A 21,307-nucleotide genomic window follows, 5' to 3' on the forward strand; every position below is an offset into this window, starting at 1 on the left:
GGTTTGGTCCTGGAGTGACGTGGCCTACTGGCTCCATTCCAGGACAGAATTACGCCTGGGTTGCTCTACAACTGATAATCTTGTGACCCTTGAGTCTGACATCCGAACAGCCTTTTCCAGACACCAACACCTTGTTGCCGTCTTTTTTGATTTTCGAAAAGCGTATGACACCACCTGATGTTATCATATCCTTGCCACATTACACACCTGGTGTCATCATATCGTTGCCACATTATACGAATAGGTTCTCTGACGCCCGCTCCCGATTTTTATCCACAATTTCCTGTCACTTCGTACTTTCCGTGTCCAAGTTGGTGCCTCCCATAGTTTCCCCCACATACAGGAGAATGGGATCCCACAGGGCTGTGTATTGAGTGTATCTCTATTTTTTTGTGGCCATTAGTGGTCTAGCAGCAGCTGCAGGGCCACCCGTCTCACCCTTTCTGTATGCAGACGACTTCTGTATTTCGTGCTGCTCCACCAGTACTGGTGTTTCTGAGCGGTACCTACAGGGAGTCATCCACAAGGCACAGTCATGGGCTCTAGCCCACAGATTCCAGTTTTCATCCGCGAGGTCATGTGTCGTGCACTTCTGTTGGTGTCGTACCATTCATGCGGAATCAGAACTTTACTTTAATGACGATCCACTCACAGTAGTGGAGACATATTGATTCTTAGGACTGGTTTTCGATTCCTGATTGATGTGGCTTCCTCATCTTCTTCAGCTGAAGCGGGAGTGCTGGCAGCACCTCAATGACCTTCGCTGTCTGAGCGACACTAACTGGGGTACAGATTGCTCTACACTGCTGCAGCTCTACAGAGCCCTTGTTCAATCCTGCCTTGACTATGGGAGTGTGGTTTATGGTTCGGCGGTGCCCTCAGCATTGTGTTTACTTGACCCAGTGCACCACTGTGGCGTTCAACCAACGACGGGAGCTTTTAGGATGAGTCCGGGGTGACCAGCATCTTGGCGGAGGCTGGAGTCCCTTCGTTGCAGGTCAGGCGTGCGCAACTGCTCACCAGTTAGATCGCACAGGTTTGTAGTCCTGCACATCTGAATTACTGTCTCCATTTCTCACCCATGGCGGTTCATCTCCCGCATCGGCGGCTCAGGTGAGGGCTTACAATTGCAGTTCGCTTCCGATCCCTTCTATCGGAACTGGAGTCTTTGCCTTTACCACCTAAACTTGAGGTCCATTTGCGTATACCTCCATGGTGTACACCTAGGCCGAGGCTTCACCTGGACCTTTCATGTGGCCCAAAGGACTCAGTTCACCCCGTGGCTCTCCGCTGTCACTTCCTCTTGATTCTTGACATGTACCGAGGCCATGAAGTGGTTCAACTGATGGCTCGATGGCTGATGGTCATGTCGGCTTCGCGTATGTCCATGGAGGACATATTGAATTGCTCGATGGCTTGTAGTGTTTTCACTGCAGAGCTGGTGGCTATATCTCATGCTCTTGAGCAGATCAGTTCATGCCCTAGGGACCGTTTCTTCTGTGTACTGACTACTTGAGCACCCTACAAGCTATCGACCAGTGCTACCCTCATCATCCTTTGCTACTGACCATCCAGAAGTCCATCTATGCCCTGGAATAGTCTGGTCATTCAGTGGTGTTTGTGTGGACCCCAGGACCCATCGGAATCCCAGGCAACGAACTTGCTGACAGGCTGGCGAAACAGGCTACACGAAAACTGCTCGTGGAGATTAGCTTACCAATAACTGACCTGCATTCGTTTTTACGCCGCTAGGCGCTAGGTTCTTCAGCTTTGGGAGACGGAATCGCACAACAAACCGTGTGCCATTAATGAGACTACGAGTGTATGACAGTCCTCCATGAGGACCTCTTGCAGGGACTCTGTGGTTCTCTGCCAGCTCCGCATTAGCCACTCTTGAACAACCCACAGCTACCTCCTGCACCGTGAAGACCCGCCTCAGTGTCAGTGCGGTGCCTGGTTGACAGTGGCCCATATTCTGGTGCACTGTCCCACTTTGACTGCCCTGCGACAAAATCTTGGTTTACCGCACTAATTGCCACAATTTTATCTGACAACACCTCATTTGCTGATTTAGTTTTACATTTTATTCATGTGGGTGGGTTTTATAATTTGATCTAAGTTTTAGCGCATGTCCTTTGTCCCTCTGTGTCTTCCACCTTAGTGATTTTAGGGTGGACGTTTTAATGTGTTGCAGAGTGGCTGGCTTCTCCTTTTTATTTTCAAGGTCAGCCAGTATGGTAATCTGTTTTGTCATTTTAATCTCTTCTACCTGTTTCTTGCGTTTCTGTGGTTTTCTTCTCCCCTTTTGCCCATTTAAGTGTTTGTTGTCCTTCTGTCGTTCTTGTGGTTTTTCCTTTCTCTCCGTTTTGTGTTGTCAGTCTCACTTGTTTTATTCCTACCCTTGTGGCATTGTTTTATTCAGAACAAGAGACCGATGACCTAGCAGTTTGGTCCCTTCCCCCCTGTTTTAAACCAACCAACTACCTCTTTGAAATTCTGAAGGTAGCAATGATAAACTACAGGGAACAGAATCAAACTGTAGTTATAATACAGGCCTATTCAAAAAGAAGGAACAAATTTCAAACTTTTATTGTTTCCAAACTACAAAAGATAGAAACACAGTTCTAACGTTCCTGGAAAGAGAAGTTCAAATTTTTATGTGTTCAATGTAAGCACCATGTATGACACGACAAATATCAAAATGGTGGCTCATTTCCTGCCATACATGAAGCAGCTGTTCTCTAGTTATCGGATTCACAGCTTCAACAACACGATGTTGCAGACTTTCAAGAGTGCCAGGCATAGGGTGATAAAAATGCAGACATTTATATAACCCCACATATAAGACACAAGATGAGGTCTGGAGATCTGGGAGGCCACCAGCAAAGAAAATCATCTTCTATTCCTCCTCTTCCAATCCAATATCCCAGACCTCACGCCTTGTGACTTTTATCTGTGTGGTTACTCAGTTATAGATTAAGCACAATAAAGCAAAATAAGGAGTAATTTGAAAAGTAAATTAAAGTTCAGGGATAAGAATATAGCAACTTTGAAGTTTGCCAATGATTTTGTAATTCTCTCAAAGATGGCAGAGGACTTGGAAGAGCAGTTGAGTGGATGGGTAGTGGATATTATAAGATGAACATCAACAAATCTAAAACAAGGGTAATGAAATACACTTGAATCACACATTTTTGTTCTCCCTATGCCTGACACTCTTGAAAGTCTGCAACATCACATTTTTGAAGCTGCAAATTTGAGAATGAGAGGCCAGCTGCTTCATGTGTGGCAGGAAATGAGCTTCCGTTTTGATATTTGTCATGTAACACATGGTGGTCACATTGAATGCGTAATTATTTCAGCTTTTCTCTTTCCAGGAACATTGCAATTGTGTTTCTGTCTTTTGTAGTTTGGAAACAATAGAAGTTTGAAAACTGGCCCTTCTTTTTGAATAGCCATGTAGTTGAACATCGTGGAAGGGAAATGGTAGCTGAGAAGGTAGTGAAAGAGGATTGTCTATCCCCAAAGATACTCATTTTTAGATTAAGCACTCTGTAAAGCAAAATAAGTAGTAATTTGGAAAAAAATTAAAATTCAGGGATAAAAATGTAACAACTTTGACGTCTGACAGTGACTTTGTAACTCATTCAGACATGGCAGAGGACTTGGAAGAGGAGTTGAGTGAATGGATAGTGGGTATTATAAGTGTAACATCAACAAATCTAAAGTAAGGGTAATGAAATGCACTTTAATTAAATCAGGTGATGCTGAGGGGATTAGATTAGGAAATAACAACTAAAAATTATTGATGGGTTTTACTATTCGGGCAGCAAAATAACTGATGATGGCCAAAGTAGAGTGGATATAAATTCAGACTGGAATAGCAGTAACATCACTTCTTTAAAAGAGAAGTTTGTTTGCTTTGAATTCAAATATTAACAAGTATATTCTGAAGGTATTTGTTTGGAACATAGTGTTGCACGAAAATGAAACGTGGATGATAAACAGTTTTACAAAAGAGAATAGAAGCTTTTGAAAGAAAGCTAAAGTTTAGATAAATATACCGGATGATCAAAAAGTCAGTATAAATTTGAAAACTTAATAAACCGCAGAATAATGTAGATAGAGAGGTAAAAATTGACACACATGCTTGGAATGACATGAGGTTTTATTAGGAGAAAAGAGAGAGAGAAAAAAAAAAGTTCACAAACTGTCTGACAGATGGCGCTGGACAGCAAAATGTCAGTGACTGCGCATGACAATCGTGTATAAAAGGAGCTGTAATGAGAGAGAGAATCAGATGCGCGAGCAGTCGCAGCATGTTGACGTTACCTGAAAAGGCGCTTTTAGTGAAGCTGTATTATTGCACGCGACGGTTGGTGTTGATCCTGTGCTCAGCCGCCACTTTCGTCATGCTTGGCCTCCCAGGTCCCCAGACCTCTGTCCGTGCGATTATTGTCTTTGGGACTACCTGAAGTCGCAAGTGTATCGTGATCAACTGACATCTCTAGGGATGCTGAAAGACAACATCCGACGCCAGTGCCTCACCATAACTCCGAACATGCTTTACAGTGCTGTTCACAACATTATTCCTCGACTACAGCTATTGTTGAGGAATGATGGTGGACATATTGAGCATTTCCTGTAAAGAACATCAACTTTGTTTTGTCTTACTTTGTTATGCTAATTATTGCTATTCTGATCAGATGAAGTGCCATCTGTTGGACATTTTTTGAACTTTTGTATGTTTTTTTGGTTCTAGTAAAACCCCGTGTCATTCCAAGCATGTGTGTCAATTTGTACCTCTCTATCTACATTATTCCATGATTTATTCAGTTTTCAAATTTATACTGACGTTTTGATCACCCGGTACATTATACAATGAGAAGATATTGAACTGAATTGGGAAAAGAATTATTGCACAACCTGATTAAAAGAAGAGATTAGATGATAGGATGCATACTGAAACATCAAAGAATTGTGTTTGGTAATGGAGGGAAATGTGGAGAATAGAAGTTGTTGGCTTGAATACTGTCAGCATGTTAAAACAGATGTAGGTTGCAGCAGTTACACAAGGATGAAGATAAACTATGTGATCAAAAGTATCCAGACACCCCCAAAAACATACATTTTTCATATTAGGTGCATTGTGCTGCTACCTACTGCCAGGTACTCCATATCAGTGACCTCAGTAATCATTAGACATCGTGAGAGAGCAGAATGGACCACTCTGCGGAACTCACGGATTTTGAACGTGGTCATGTGATTGGGTGTCATTTGTCTCATACGAGACTTGTGTCATGCGAGATTTCCAGATTCCTAAACATCCCTAGATGTATTGTTTCTGATGTGAAGTGGAAATGTGAAGGGACATGTACAGCACAAAAGCGTACTGGCCGGCCTCATGTGTTGACTGATAGACCACCGACAGTTGAAGAGGGTCGTAATGTGTAATAGGCAGACATCTATCCAGCCCATCACACTGGAATTCCAAATTGCATTAGGATCCAATACAGGTACTATGACAGTTAAGCGGGAGATGAGAAAGTTTGGATTTCATGGTTGAGCAGCTGCTCATAAGCCCTAAGTCACGTCGGTAAATGTCAAACGGCACCTCTCTTGGTGTAAGGAGCATAAACATTGGACGATTGAACAGTGGAAAAACATTGTGTGGGGTGACAAATCACAGTACACAATGTGGTGATCCCATGGCAGGGTGTGGGTCTAGCGAATGCCAGGTGAACATCATCTGCCAGTGTGTGTAGTGCCAACAGTAAAATTCAGAGGCAGTGGTGTTATGTATGGTGTGGTCGTGTTTTTCATGAAGGGGGCTTGCAACTCTTGTTGTTTTGTGTGGCACTATCACAGCAGAACCCTACATTGATGTTTTAGGCACTGTTGTGCTTCCCACTGTGGAAGAGCAGTTCGGGGATGGCGATTGCGTCTTTCAACACGATCAAGCACCTGTTCATAAAATCACAACGTATGGCGGACTGGTTACATGACAATAACATCCCTGTAATGGACTGGCCTGCACCGAGTCCTCAGGTGAATCCTATAGAACACCATTTTCGAATGCTGACTTTGTGCCGGGCCTCACCGACCGACATCGATACCTCACCTCAGTGCAGCACTCCATGAAGAATGGGCTGCCATACTGCAAGGTACCTTCCAGCACCTGGTTGAACATATTGCTGCAAGAGTGGAAGTTGTCATCAAGGCTAAGGATGGGCCAACACCATATTGAATTCCAGCATTACCGATGGAGGGAACCACGAACATGTAAGTCATTTTCAGCCAGGTGTCCGGATACTGTTGATCACATAGTGTGCTTGCAAAGGGTTGAACAACCTGGAGAGCTGCATCATACTTCTCTTCCATTGAAGACCACAGCAGGGACTGAAAGTATCTGCTCTCATCAGGAGCAGGTTTTCCAGTATCTTTCTCTAGACATCATTTGATAATGAGATTATTGAGCTTTGAAATTAAAGCATGGTCTTTCAGTAAATGGATGAATGAGCAGCAGTTGTGAAGCAGGAAATGTTGTTCCCTGGAAGAATGCTTTTCTTGCCATAGTGGATGACTGAATCAGTTTCCCACCTAGCAGTGAACAGCAGTGTGTGGTGATTTAAGCAGATTATGTTGATGTGTGTTTTTGATGTCAGTTATATTAGTTACTAATTTTACTAATTTCTGTATTCCGTTACCACATTTAGTAGAAATTAAACACTCCCAAGTGTGTCTGGGCACTTTGTTGCCATTCATTTGGAAGGTGCACTGTAGATCTGATATAATTCTGCCAAACACACTGTTGTTGCGTTTTGTGGCATTGTTGGGCAGACGGAATGGGGACTTGCCTGGTAGTAGTCTGCCTGGTTGGAAATTTTTAAATTTTATTCATGTAAATAATACATTTGGAGATACTTTTTTCTTTCTTTTGTTATTGATTTACTTGCATCTTTTATTAATGTTTTATTAATTTTCTGTGGCATACCTGACTCTGTGTATCTATTAATTATTTATTTTGGTTTGTTATTCACTATACATCAAGTGTCAAAGTATTTCTTCCAAACGCATTATAGTAGTTTTGCTAGTTCAGTTGTATAAAAAGGTTGTGTGTAAACTCTGTTTTCCAACAGAAGTAAGTCACTAGAAAGATAAGACTATTCCCAAATACCTTTTCTCTCTATCTGAAAATCTGTGATAAGAGGAGGCGGTTAATGAAGAGACTGCAGATGAGCTTTCAGCCTTACAAGTGCCAAACAGAGTATTCAATGATATACTGAGCCTCAAACTGCTTCTGCTAGTATGGACTGGTGATGAGAGATGCACCACTGGAAAGCAACTTGGGGTCAGGGAGATAAGTTGCTAATTGAAATATAAAACAAAACATGAAAGTATTTCAATGCAGTGTTATTATTTTCACTTGGGTAACACAAATTTTCAGACATAACTCTTCTGCACAGAAGTGCACTTGTGGTGCATTGGGACCTAACTGTTTTTATTTTTACAATTTTTCAACAGCGAAAGTACCGGACAAACTTTTGAATATAAGCCTTTTATGAGAAACTCTTTGAAACGAAATTCCAAACATTCAGTGGTGAATCTCAAGGACAGTTAACAAAATCTGTCATAAATGAGATAAAGATACAGAAAAAGGAAAAGATGAAACAAAAGGTGATGACAGTGAGAAGATGTGCAACACATTCATGGGTAGAAATGTTTATTTAATGTTTTTGTTGCATGATAAATCATTCACAGTCATTCAGATAGAAAAAAGAAATGTGCGGCACTTAAAAATCTTAGATTTACACATAAACGATACTATTCACCTTGAAACACGTAGTTTAGACCAACAATACTGTTTTACACTATTCTATAATGCAGTTTGTTTAGGAATGGTGAACCACTGAGAGAAGTGTACAATACGGACTGTCTTATTCCAGCTATGAGGTTTGGCAGCGGTTCTGTAATAGTTGTTAGGTAATAAAATCATAGTTTTTGCTTCCTATGCTCACACCGAAAGGAAAGTACATTGGTAACATCTATGAAATCATTTTAAGTGTTATGTTTCATTTGTTGCTGTAGACAGGGGCTTATATCTTAAAAAATATCTTCTCTCCCATGGACACAGCTGGTATTTTACAAGATCGGCTTCATGAACATGGGTGGGTAACATACCTTGTCTTCACAACAAGCATGCTTGAATATTATCAAGGCATTGTGGCATGTATTATAAAACCAACTAGGGGATTAGTGTTCTCCACAAGCATTTCTCAAAGAATTGGACATTTACTTTTTTCTTTTTTTGTGAGGAGTGACATAAAGTCCTATAAATCACCATCACTTTTTGCGTACGTCAATCCTGCGGAGAATTCGAGTTGTTTTAGATGCCATAGTTGACACTATACCATTTTAAGTTATTTTATTCATCAATAATATGACAAGTTCTGTTGTTAGTAGGTCTGTTATGAAGAACCTCATTTTCATGTAAATAATGAAGGCTATACGATGTCTGTCTAGAGTAGCTATTCTGACTTATTGCTTGCGAAGATAAGAAAAAAGGTAACTAAATTTGTTACAGTGTTTCACATAGGGCATGCCTATCATCAAAAACAACATCTCAATACAGCCATTCCAAAGCTCTAGAGGTATAATTTATTCAAGCACACTAGAAAGAAAATGGTTTAGGTAAAAGAAAGGTTGGAGCGATGCTCCATTATTGATAAAAATAAGGGGAAGCAGAGCTGAACAAATTCGCTAAAATTCTCCTATTTGAGTTGAGCATACATGATTTGAAAACTATTAATTTATAACATTCCAGTTATAGACAATCACTGATCAGTATTCCAAATATGAAGAATGCTGTATTTCACAGGAGGAGACATAAAAGCATACTCTGCAGAATATAAAATCCAGAGTGAATCTCTTAGTCTGCAGAGTAGAGTAATGTGTACCACTATAGAACTTCTACATCTACATCTACATCTACATTGATACTCCGCAAGCCACCCAACGGTGTGTGGCGGAGGGCACTTTACGTGCCACTGTCATTACCTCCCTTTCCTGTTCCAGTCGCGTATGGTTCGCGGGAAGAACGACTGTCTGAAGCCTCCGTGCGCGCTCTAATCTCTCTAATTTTACATTCGTGATCTCCTCGGGAAGTATAAGTAGGGGGAAGCAATATATTCGATACCTCATCCAGAAACGCACCCTCTCGAAACCTGGCGAGCAAGCTACACCGCGATGCAGAGCGCCTCTCTTGCAGAGTCTGCCACTTGAGTTTATTAAACATCTCCGTAACGCTATCACGGTTACCAAATAACCCAGTGACGAAACGCGCCGCTCTTCTTTGGATCTTCTCTATCTCCTCCGTCAACCCGACCTGGTACGGATCCCACACTGATGAGCAACACTCAAGTATAGGTCGAACGAGTGTTTTGTAAGCCACCTCCTTTGTTGATGGACTACATTTTCTAAGCACTCTCCCAATGAATCTCAACCTGGTACCCGCCTTACCAACAATTAGTTTTATATGATCATTCCACTTCAAATCGTTCCGTACGCATACTCCCAGATATTTTACAGAAGTAACTGCTACCAGTGTTTGTTCCGCTATCATATAATCATACAATAAAGGATCCTTCTTTCTATGTATTCGCAATATATTACATTTGTCTATGTTAAGGGTCAGTTGCCACTCCCTGCACCAAGTGCCTATCCGCTGCAGATCTTCCTGTATTTCGCTACAATTTTCTAATGCAGCAACTTCTCTGTATACTACAGCATCATCCGCGAAAAGCCGCATGGAACTTCCGACACTATCTACTAAGTCATTTATATATATTGTGAAAAGCAATGGTCCCATAACACTCCCCTGTGGCACGCCAGAGGTTACTTTAACGTCTGTAGACGTCTCTCCATTGATAACAACATGCTGTGTTCTGTTTGCTAAAAACTCTTCAATCCAGCCACACAGCTGGTCTGATATTCCGTAGGCTCTTACTTTGTTTATCAGGCGACAGTGCGGAACTGTATCGAACACCTTCCGGAAGTCAAGAAAAATAGCATCTACCTGGGAGCCTGTATCTAATATTTTCTGGGTCTCATGAACAAATAAAGCGAGTTGGGTCTCACACGATCGCTGTTTCCGGAATCCATGTTGATTCCTACATAGTAGATTCTGGGTTTCCAGAAATGACATGATACGCGAGCAAAAAACATGTTCTAAAATTCTACAAGAGATCGACGTAAGAGATATAGGTCTATAGTTTTGCGCATCTGCTCGACGACCCTTCTTGAAGACTGGGACTATCTGTGCTCTTTTCCAATCATTTGGAACCCTCCGTTCCTCTAGAGACTTGCGGTACACGGCTGTTAGAAGGGGGGCAAGTTCTTTCGCGTACTCTGTGTAGAATCGAATTGGTATCCCGTCAGGTCCAGTGGACTTTCCTCTATTGAGTGATTCCAGTTGCTTTTCTATTCCTTGGACACTTATTTCGATGTCAGCCATTTTTTCGTTTGTGCGAGGATTTAGAGAAGGAACTGCAGTGCGGTCTTCCTCTGTGAAACAGCTTTGGAAAAAGGTGTTTAGTATTTCAGCTTTACGCGTGTCATCCTCTGTTTCAATGCCATCATCATCCCGTAGTGTCTGGATATGCTGTTTCGAGCCACTTACTGATTTAACGTAAGACCAGAACTTCCTAGGATTTTCTGTCAAGTCGGTACATAGAATTTTACTTTCGAATTCAATGAACGCTTCACGCATAGCCCTCCTTACGCTAACTTTGACATCGTTTAGCTTCAGTTTGTCTGAGAGGTTTTGGCTGCGTTTAAACTTGGAGTGGAGCTCTCTTTGCTTTCGCAGTAGTTTCCTAACTTTGTTGTTGTACCACGGTGGGTTTTTCCCGTCCCTCACAGTTTTACTCGGCACGTACCTGTCTAAAACGCATTTTACGATTGCCTTGAACTTTTTCCATAAACACTCAACATTGTCAGTGTCGGAACAGAAATTTTCGTTTTGATCTGTTAGGTAGTCTGAAATCTGCCTTCTATTACTCTTGCTAAACAGATAAACCTTCCTCCCTTTTTTTATATTCCTATTAACTTCCATATTCAGGGATGCTGCAACGGCCTTATGATCACTGATTCCCTGTTCTGTACATACAGATTCGAAAAGTTCGGGTCTGTTTGTTATCAGTAGGTCCAAGATGTTATCTCCACGAGTCGGTTCTCTGTTTAATTGCTCGAGGTAATTTTCGGATAGTGCACTCAGTATAATGTCACTCGATGCTCTGTCCCTACCACCCGTCCTAAACATCTGAGTGTCCCAGTCTATATCTGGTAAATTGAAATCTCCACCTAAGACTATAACATGCTGAGAAAATTTATGTGAAATGTATTCCAAATTTTCTCTCAGTTGTTCTACCACTAATGCTGCTGAGTCGGGAGGTCGGTAAAAGGAGCCAATTATTAACCTAGTTCGGTTGTTTAGTGTAACCTCCACCCATAATAATTCACAGGAACTATCCACTTCTACTTCACTACAGGATAAACTACTACTAACTGCGGTGAACACTCCACCACCGGTTGCATGCAATCTATCCTTTCTAAACACCGTGTGTACCTTTGTAAAAATTTCGGCAGAATTTATCTCTGGCTTAAGCCAGCTTTCTGTACCTATAACGATTTCAGCTTCGGTGCTTTCTATCAGCGCTTGAAGTTCCGGTACTTTACCAACGCAGCTTCGACAGTTGACAATTACAATACCGATTGCTGCTTGGTCCCCGCATGTCCTGACTTTGCCCCGCACCCGTTGAGGCTGTTGCCCTTTCTGTACTTGCCCAAGGCCATCTAACCTAAAAAACCGCCCAGCCCACGCCACACAACCCCTGCTACCCGTGTAGCCGCTTGTTGTGTGTAGTGGACTCCTGACCTATCCAGCGGAACCCGAAACCCCACCACCCTATGGCGCAAGTCGAGGAATCTGCAGCCCACACGGTCACAGAACCGTCTCAGCCTCTGATTCAGACCCTCCACTCGGCTCTGTACCAAAGGTCCGCAGTCAGTCCTGTCGACGATGCTGCAGATGGTGAGCTCTGCTTTCATCCCGCTAGCGAGACTGGCAGTCTTCACCAAATCAGATAGCCGCCGGAAGCCAGAGAGGATTTCCTCCGATCCATAGCGACACACATCATTGGTGCCGACATGAGCGACCACCTGCAGATGGGTGCACCCTGTACTCTTCATGGCATCCGGAAGGACCCTTTCCACATCTGGAATGACTCCCCCCGGTATGCACACGGAGTGCACATTGGTTTTCTTCCCCTCTCTTGCTGCCATTTCCCTAAGGGGCCCCATTACGCGCCTGACGTTGGAGCTCCCAACTACCAGTAAGCCCACCCTCTGCGACTGCCCGGATCTTGCAGACTGAGGGGCAACCTCTGGAACAGGACAAGCAGCCATGTCAGGCCGAAGATCAGTATCAGCCTGAGACAGAGCCTGAAACCGGTTCGTCAGACAAACTGGAGAGGCTTTCCGTTCAGCCCTCCGGAATGTCTTTCGCCCCCTGCCACACCTTGAAACGACCTCCCACTCTACCACAGGTGAGGGATCAGCCTCAATGCGGGCAGTATCCCGAGCAACCACAGTCGTAGTCCGATCAGGGGATGCGTGGGACGAGCTGGCCGTCCCCGACAAACCCCCATCCCGACCCCACAGTGATGCCCATTGGCAACAGCCTCAAGCTGTGTGACCGAAGCCAACACTGCCTGAAGCTGGGAGCGAAGTGATGCCAACTCAGCCTGCATCCGAACACAGCAGTTGCAGTCCCTATCCATGCTAAAACTTACTGATAATCTAACTTTTTTCAAAATCAAGGCTCAAACCTGAACCTCACCTTTCTCTGGCAATACTCTTACCAACTGAGTTGTACAGCTACAACTTCAGATCAGATTTCAGTTTGCAATGTATTCGGTAATGAAACTGTCTCATTAGTCATGCCAAAATAGTTTAGTTGATTAGTGCATTCTCTGTAGAAGAGGCTTTGATCTTCTGTCAGGCATGCAGTTTTAATCTGCAAAAAGTTTGAAAATATAAAATAATTATAGTACAGGGTTATTACAAATGATTGAAGCGATTTCACAGCTCTACAATAACTTTATTACTTGAGATATTTTCACAATGCTTTGCACACACATACAAAAACTCAAAAAGTTTTTTTAGGCATTCACAAATGTTCGATATGTGCCCCTTTAGTGATTTGGCAGACATCAAGCTGATAATCAAGTTCCTCCCACACTCGGCGCAGCATGTCCCCATCAATGAGTTCGAAAGCATCGTTGATGCGAGCTCGCAGTTCTGGCACACTTCTTGGTAGAGGAGGTTTAAACACTGAATCTTTCACATAACCCCACAGAAAGAAATTGCATGGGGTTAAGTCGGGAGAGTGTGGAGGCCATGACATGAATTGCTGATCATGATCTCCACCACGACCGATCCATCGGTTTTCCAATCTCCTGTTTAAGAAATGCTGAACATCATGATGGAAGTGCGGTGGAGCACCATCCTGTTGAAAGATGAAGTCGGCGCTGTCGGTCTCCAGCTGTGGCATGAGCCAATTTTCCAGCATGTCCAGATACACTGTCCTGTAACGTTTTTTTCGCAGAAGAAAAAGGGGCCGTAAACTTTAAACTGTGAGATTGCACAAAACACGTTAACTTTTGGTGAATTGCAAATTTGCTGCACGAATGCGTGAGGATTCTCTACCGCCCAGATTCGCATTGTGTCTGTTCACTTCACCATTAAGAAAAAATGTTGCTTCATCACTGAAAACAAGTTTCGCACTAAACGCATCCTCTTCCATGAGCTGTTGCAACCGCGCCGAAAATTCAAAGCGTTTGACTTTGTCACCGGGTGTCAGGGCTTGTAGCAATTGTAAACAGTAAGGCTTCTGCTTTAGCCTTTTCCGTGAGATTTTCCAAACAGTTGGCTGTGGTACGCTTAGCTACCTGCTTGCTTTATTCGTCGACTTCTGCAGGCTACGCGTGAAACTTGCCTGCACGCGTTCAACCGTTTCTTCGCTCACTGCAGGCCAACCCGTTGATTTCCCCTTACAGAGGCATCCAGAAGCTTTAAACTGCGCATACCATCCCCGAATGGAGTTAGCAGTTGGCGGATCTTTGTTGAACTTCGTCCTGAAGTGTCGTTGCACTGTTATGACTGACTGATGTGACTGCATTTCAAGCACGACATACGCTTTCTCGGCTCCTGTCGCCATTTTGTCTCACTGCACTCTCGAGCGCTCTGGCGGCAGAAACCTGAAGTGTGGCTTCAGTCGAACAAAACTTTATGAGTTTTTCTACGTATCTGTAGTGTGTCGTGACCATATGTCAATGAATGGAGCTACAGTGAATTTATGAAATCGCTTCAATCATTTGTAATAGCCCTGTATTGATCCTAAAGCTTACAATTTAGGAATTGTTAATTTATGGTACTTATGATTTTAAGACACCATTAAATGTGTAGGGATTGGCCCAAAATGGAAAATACAGAAAAGTAAATTAAAAAACGATTATCTACAGAAAATACCAAACAGTGGGAAAATGCAGGAATGAATGTAATAATATTATTAAAAGGAAAGTTATTACTCACCATATTGCAGAGATGCTGAGTCACAGATGGCCACAACAAAAAGACTATCGCAAATAAACTTTCAGCCAGCAAGACCTTTGACAAAAATGGATGACACACACACACACACACACACACACACACGCGCACGCGCGCGCGCGCGCGCCGCACACATACACCTGACTTCAATCTCTGGCAACTGTAGCCCCACTTCAGTTGCCAGAGACTGCAGTCGTGTGTGTGTGTGTGTGTGTGTGTGTGTGTGTGTGTGTGTGTGTGTGTGTCGGACATCTATTTTTGACGAAGGCCTTGCTGGCCAAAAGCTTATTATTTGTGACAGTCTTTTTGTTGTGCCTATCTGCAACTCAGCATTTCCGCTATATTGAGTAGCAACTTTCCTTTTCATAGCAAAAATATCAGAACATAAAATATGAGATAGTCTCCATATAATCATAATGGATTCACTTACAAAATTGAAATCACACGCAAGGACTGTCAAGCATTAAATAAATACTCAGAAATCTAAAACAACTTTTTTGCTGAAAGACGTGGAAGAAATTTTTAATAATGTTAGTCTAAGTATTACCCAAGAATTTAACTTTTACCTTTGGAAGCCATGGGGAAGAACACACAAAATATAAAAACACATTCATTACACTAAATTAATACATGTGGTTTATTTTTCAGTTAGCTTGTTGTTGTTTGAATCTAGCAACAACATCTAATGAAAAATGTAATATTTTGTTTATCCTCTTTTTTTTCAGTCATGTGTTACACAGTGAAACAGTGAAGAAGACAATGAATGGAAATTTTTTGCCACATTCTGCAGGCAAGCGAAAGAAGCGTCATGACCATAAGCAATGTGTTTATCTGGAAGAATGGTTAGAGAAGTCTAGTCAACAAGTTCATACAGCGAGGCCACATTACGGGGGCAGAGATGATGCCAGTCCTTCAGGTTACTGGCCACCACCACCATCTTCTCGACGCCTATTTGCTGCTCTCTCAGATCCTGCCGTGTGTCGCTACTCTGCTGTCCCAATGGGCTATTCTCTGGAGCCTGTACTCTGTCAGGTTTACCAGCCACCACCTCCATACCACCCAATACAAGTGCAACACTGCAGCTACCCTGCCAGGTTAGTGTCTACTTTATGCCCAAAATTAAGGTTTCAAGTAAGTTAACTAAGTGGAATGTGTTCTTTGTCATTTGTTCTTCCTCCCTTTACTCAAAACACATTTCTTTTATTCTCACAAGATTTGGTGATATGATAACATACAGCAGTCCTTGTCATAAGTGGAAATGCATGTGCCGCCTCCTTTTTACGTAATTCATTTTCCTTTTATGGCCCTTTACTTCATCATATGGTAACAGTTGCACTACTCCAGTCGTTCATGGTTCCAAGTAAAATTCTGATTAAATTACCATATGTGACAACCAGTTATTATATTCTCATCTACTGATTGTTCTTATATTTATGGTGCAAACTTGAGGTTTGTGTTATGTTCATAAGGCAGTGGTTCTTATTGTGGTCTTTGTATGAAGACTTGTTTGATGGTGCTTTCCACATTAGTCTGTCCTGTGTAAGCTTCTTCATTTCTGCATAAATACTACAACGTATCAAATGGACCTGCTTGCTATAGTCAATTCTTGGTTTCCATTTACAGCTTTTGCCTCCACACACCTGCAGTTTCCAAATTAATGATTTCTTGATGCTTCAGGATGTTGTATCAGCAAGTCTCTTCTTTTAGTCTAATTGTACCAGACGTTTATTTTTCACCAATTCAGTACCTCCTCATTAGTTATCCACTCTACCCCCATAATCTTCCTCATTCTTCTGTAATGCTATGTTTCAAAAGCTTCTGTTGTCTTCTCATCTGAACTGTTTACCGTTCACTTTTTGCTTCCATACAAGGCAGCACTCCAGACAGATATCTTCAGAAAAAAACTTCCTAACACTTAAATTTTTATTCAATGTTAACAAATTTGCCATTTGCAAAAATGCTTTCCTTGGTATTTGCAAAGCTGCATTTTATATCCAGTCTACTTCAGCCATTGTCAGCTACTGTGCTGCTCCAATAGCAAAACTCATCTACTATTTTTAGTGGCACATTGCCTAATTTAATTCACTCAGCATCATCTGATTTAATTCGACTACATTCCATTACCCTTGTTTTATTTTTGTTTATATTCACCTTATAATTTCTTTTCAAGAAACGATCCATTCTGTTCAATTGATGTTTCCAGTCTTTTTCTATGTCTGACAAAATTATGATGTTTCTGCTAATCTCGAAGTTTCTATTGGAACTCCCCAAACTGTCCTCTGTTGCTTGCTCAGTATACAGATCAAAGAACGTTGAGTATTCACTCCTCTCTCAACTGCTGCGTCTCTTTCATGTCCTTTGACTATTACAATTGCAGTCTGGTTTTTGCACAAGTTGCGGATAACATTTTGCTTCTTGTATTTTATCACTGCTACCTTCAAAATTTTGAAGACTAGATTTCAGCCAGGATTGTCAAAAGGTTTCTGTAAATCTACAAATGCTATATACATATGTCCCCATAGGTTTCCATTGATATTTTGATTATTTTGTCAATAATTCATCTCAGTGTTTTGAAAGCATGACTTGCTGAACTGATTGTTTCATAATACTCACACCATTCAGCACCTGATTTCTTTAGAATCAAAGTTTTTACATCCTTCTTGAAGTCTAACGACGTTTTACCTGTCTCATATAATTTGCAAGTGAGATGGAATAGTTTTGTTGTTGCTTGCTCTCCCATGAATCTCAATAACTGTGAGGGGATGTTGTCTACTGCAGGTGAGCTGTTTCATCTAAAGTTTCTCAGTGCTGTGTCAAATTCTTCTCACAGAATCATATCCCCCATCTCAGCTTCACCTGCTTCCTCTTCCCTTTCCATAATATTGTCATAAAGTCCATTTCCTTTGTTTAGCCCTTCTGTATATTCCTTCCACCCTTCAGCCTTTCCTTCTTCACTTAGTAATGTGTTGGCAGCTGAGAGCTCTTAGTGTTTGTACAAATGCTTCTCTTTTCCCCGAAGGTCTCTTTAATGTTTCTGCTGGTGGCATCTGTATTTCCCTTATGCATGCTTCTGTAGCTTCCTATTTCTCCTCTAGTCATTCCTGTTTTGTGAATTAGCACTTTCTTTCAATTTAATTTTTTTATGTCTCTATTCCCCTTCTGCATGTTTCATTTTCTACATTTTTATATTTTCTCCTTGTGTTAAATTCTGTATGCATTATGTTATCCAATGATTTCTATTGGGCCTTGATTCTTGCTAGCATGATCATTTGCTGCCTTCTTTATTTCATCTCTCAAAACTATCCATTTGTATTCATTTCCTCCGTTTCAGGCAGTGCATCCTGTGAAACTCTTTACAATCTCTGTTTCTTTTAACTGACCCAGGAGCCATCTTCCTAACTCAAATCGGAAGAAATTTATTTATTTGTATATACACAATAGTCAGTGTTTGCGAGTCATTGTCAGTCTGCATACACATCTTGAAATTGTGTGTGGGACACTTAACTGATAGAAGAAAATGACTTATGACTTCTTTAATTATTAACTTAGGTATATAAGTTACAATATGAAGACCATTTACAATTTATTTTGGAAATTTGTGGTAAGTTCCTATGGGACCAAACTGCTGAGCTCATCAGTCTCTAAAACAATTCAATCAAATACAAATTACATCAGGCACTGCTGGCATGAGCTTTTCACAAAAAATTATGTTAATTGCCATTAATGCTACTATTTAGAAAATTATTTAAGTTGAACTGTGCATTGTTTTAGCCTTGATTCAACTTATGTATCTGGCCTTGCAGTTGTTCTGTGTTCTGGTAGGCTTTATTGAAAAAGGTTTTGCTGGTATATACAAAAATTATTTTTGATTTTGTGTAATCTAGACTGAGAAATCTATCTCAATTTTTCATTTCTAATTTTAAGTATGGACATAAGGCCTAATTTAATGCATGTATGCAATATGTGTGGAATTTTTTAATTCTTGAAGTGTATGTAGACTAGGGAAAATAAATGTGTGTTCAGTACAGCATATTTGACAAAAAATGTAGGTATTCAAAACAAAAGTACTTTTTGTGATGTTTTTTCGTTATATGACTCTTCATTTGATGCCAGAAAGATACCTCTAATGGGGAGAACATGGCAAGTGCCATAATCCAGTTTCGTGGAAGCTTTTCCCAGTGGAACAGGGTCAAAATAAGTGAACACCCATCTTATCCACAGATAATCTATTATTTCTGAGAAAATGATGGCCACAGATTTTGAGATAGTCTTATGTGCCTTTTAGCTCTTAACACATTCAACCAAAGTGATGGCGCAGTGAATAGTGTCAAAGGTTAACACTTCTGCACCCCCTGGTCGAAATCTCATTATTGTTTTTATTTTATTTATTTATTTATCTATCAGAGTGTTCCTTCACTATATGACTGGAATTTCATGGATAAAGATGGAATACCAACCTGTTCATTGAAAGTAATTCCTCCAAAGTGTACACTGCTTTGTCAGACCTGTGATGTATACTTTTACAGGCAAATAAAACGTTTCACCCAAAAACTGCAGAAATGCACAATAGAGCAAAGGGATATTGCAAGTAGACATGACAATAGAAATCCATGCATTGATTCGTTATCAATTGCAAGCACCAATTTTTGAAAAAATCATCGGTTATGTGTCATTTGCTGAGAAATTATTGCCAAAGCCTGAAATCTTCAGCAGTGTTAATGAAGTTTCGTTTCCGAGTGAGATGCATACAAAGAAGTGTGACTTTGACAAAACTGTCTTTTGCACGATGCACATGGCATTCAGGATTTCCATGTTTTGAATGTTTGTTTGATCTGTATCATCCAAGGGAAAGCACCAAATGTTCCTGAAGAATAAATACAGGGTCAGGCATTTAAAACTTTTTGTCAGAATATTTGGCAAAATACACATCTGATTAAAAAAAGTGGTAATAAGCATTGTTCAGCTTGAAGTGAAGACCTCCATTAACATAATGCATGACCTCCCTGCACCACCCCTGGGGGTGGGAGGGTGTGACTGAAATCTTAAACTGGAGCCTCTATTTTTAATGCAGATTTGGATTCTCCATGAAAAAATTGCAACTTCTGTATGAAACATTTCTTTCGTTTTGTGATAGATGGCACTGTAATCGGCTAACATGGAAATGAGGTGACAGTTATTGCAAAATGGTACTATCTCAAACAAATGCACATCCGATTAAGGCAATCGAAGTACTTTTTTGCTGTTATTGATAATTCTATCATGTGACGCCTCCCACAATCGAATGTAGCACAGATCGTGATCGTGTGCTTAGTCTGCAGTCAGATTGTGCATGTTACTTCAATAATTCAGACTGTACACATCTTGTTGCAATTGTACCATGATGTTAACAGTTGCAGAGAGAGCCAATATCATTGTCATGTACTTTGAGGCTTATAGAAATGTTTACAAAGTTTGTCAAAGGTATGCTACTCTGTTGCCTGGTAGGAATGTTCCGTCTGCAACAATGTTTTGCAATATTTGACCACCTGTTTACTGAAATGGGAAGTATTAAACCTAGAGAAAGAATCTGACCACTATTTGTGACAAACAAAATTAAGGCAGTGAATGTTTTAGCTGCATTGCTGCAAATCCTCATATTATTTCTCGACAAATTGTGAGCGGCACAGGAATTTTGCAAAAAAGTACTGTTGTTGTTGTTGTTGTGGTCTTCAGTCCCAAGACTGGTTTGATGCAGCTCTCCATGCTACTCTATCCTGTGCAAGCTCCTTCATCTCCCAGTACCTACTGCAACCTACATCCTTCTGAATCTGCTTAGTGTATTCATCTCTTGGTCTCCCTCTACGATTTTTACCCTCCACGCTGCCCTCCAATACTAAATTGGTGATCCCTTGATGCCTCAGAACATGTCCTACCAACCGATCCCTTCTTCTGGTCAAGTTGTGCCACAAACTTCTCTTCTCCCCAATCCTATTCAATACTTCCTCATTAGTTATGTGATCTACCCATCTAATCTTCAGCATTCTTCTGTAGCACCACATTTCGAAAGCTTCTATTCTCTTCTTGTCCAAACTATTTATCGTCCATGTTTCACTTCCATACATGGCTACACTCCATACAGATACTTTCAGAAATGACTTCCTGACACTTAAGTCTATACTCGATGTTAACAAATTTCTCTTCTTCAGAAACGCTTTCCTTGCCATTCCCAGTCTACATTTTATACCCTCTCTACTTCGACTATCATCAGTTATTTTGCTCCCCAAATAGCAAAACTCCTTTACTACTTTAAGTGTCTCATTTCCTAATCTAATTCCCTCACCATCACCCGACTTAATTCGACTACATTCCATTATCCTCGTTTTGCTTTTGTTGATGTTCATCTTATATCCTCCTTTCAAGACGCTATCCATTCCATTCAACTGCTCTTCCAAGTCCTTTGCTGTCTCTGACAGAATTACAATGTCATCAGCGAACCTCAAAGTTTTTATTTCTTCTCCATGGATTTTAATACCTACTCCGAATTTTTCATTTGTTTCCTTTACTGCTTGCTCAATATACAGATTGAATAACATCGGGGAGAGGCTACAACCCTGTCTACATGCACGCAAGTGGCATCCATTTCATTTATCCTGCATCA

The 21,307-nt window shown here is 41.2% G+C and overlaps 1 protein-coding gene across 1 annotated transcript in view; it reads left to right on the plus strand.

Annotated features, from left to right (window-relative positions):
- Window positions 1-21,307, plus strand: part of LOC124794720 — a 245,392-nt gene that overhangs the window by 6,200 nt on the left and 217,885 nt on the right. The window contains exon 2 of the mRNA XM_047258311.1: window positions 15,396-15,764. Coding sequence (XP_047114267.1) covers window positions 15,430-15,764 — 335 coding nt within the window. The 5' untranslated portion in view covers window positions 15,396-15,429. The remainder of the gene's footprint in view (window positions 1-15,395; window positions 15,765-21,307) is intronic.

This window comes from Schistocerca piceifrons, chromosome 1 (assembly GCF_021461385.2).
Source record: "Schistocerca piceifrons isolate TAMUIC-IGC-003096 chromosome 1, iqSchPice1.1, whole genome shotgun sequence".
NCBI classification, from domain to species: domain Eukaryota; kingdom Metazoa; phylum Arthropoda; class Insecta; order Orthoptera; family Acrididae; genus Schistocerca; species Schistocerca piceifrons.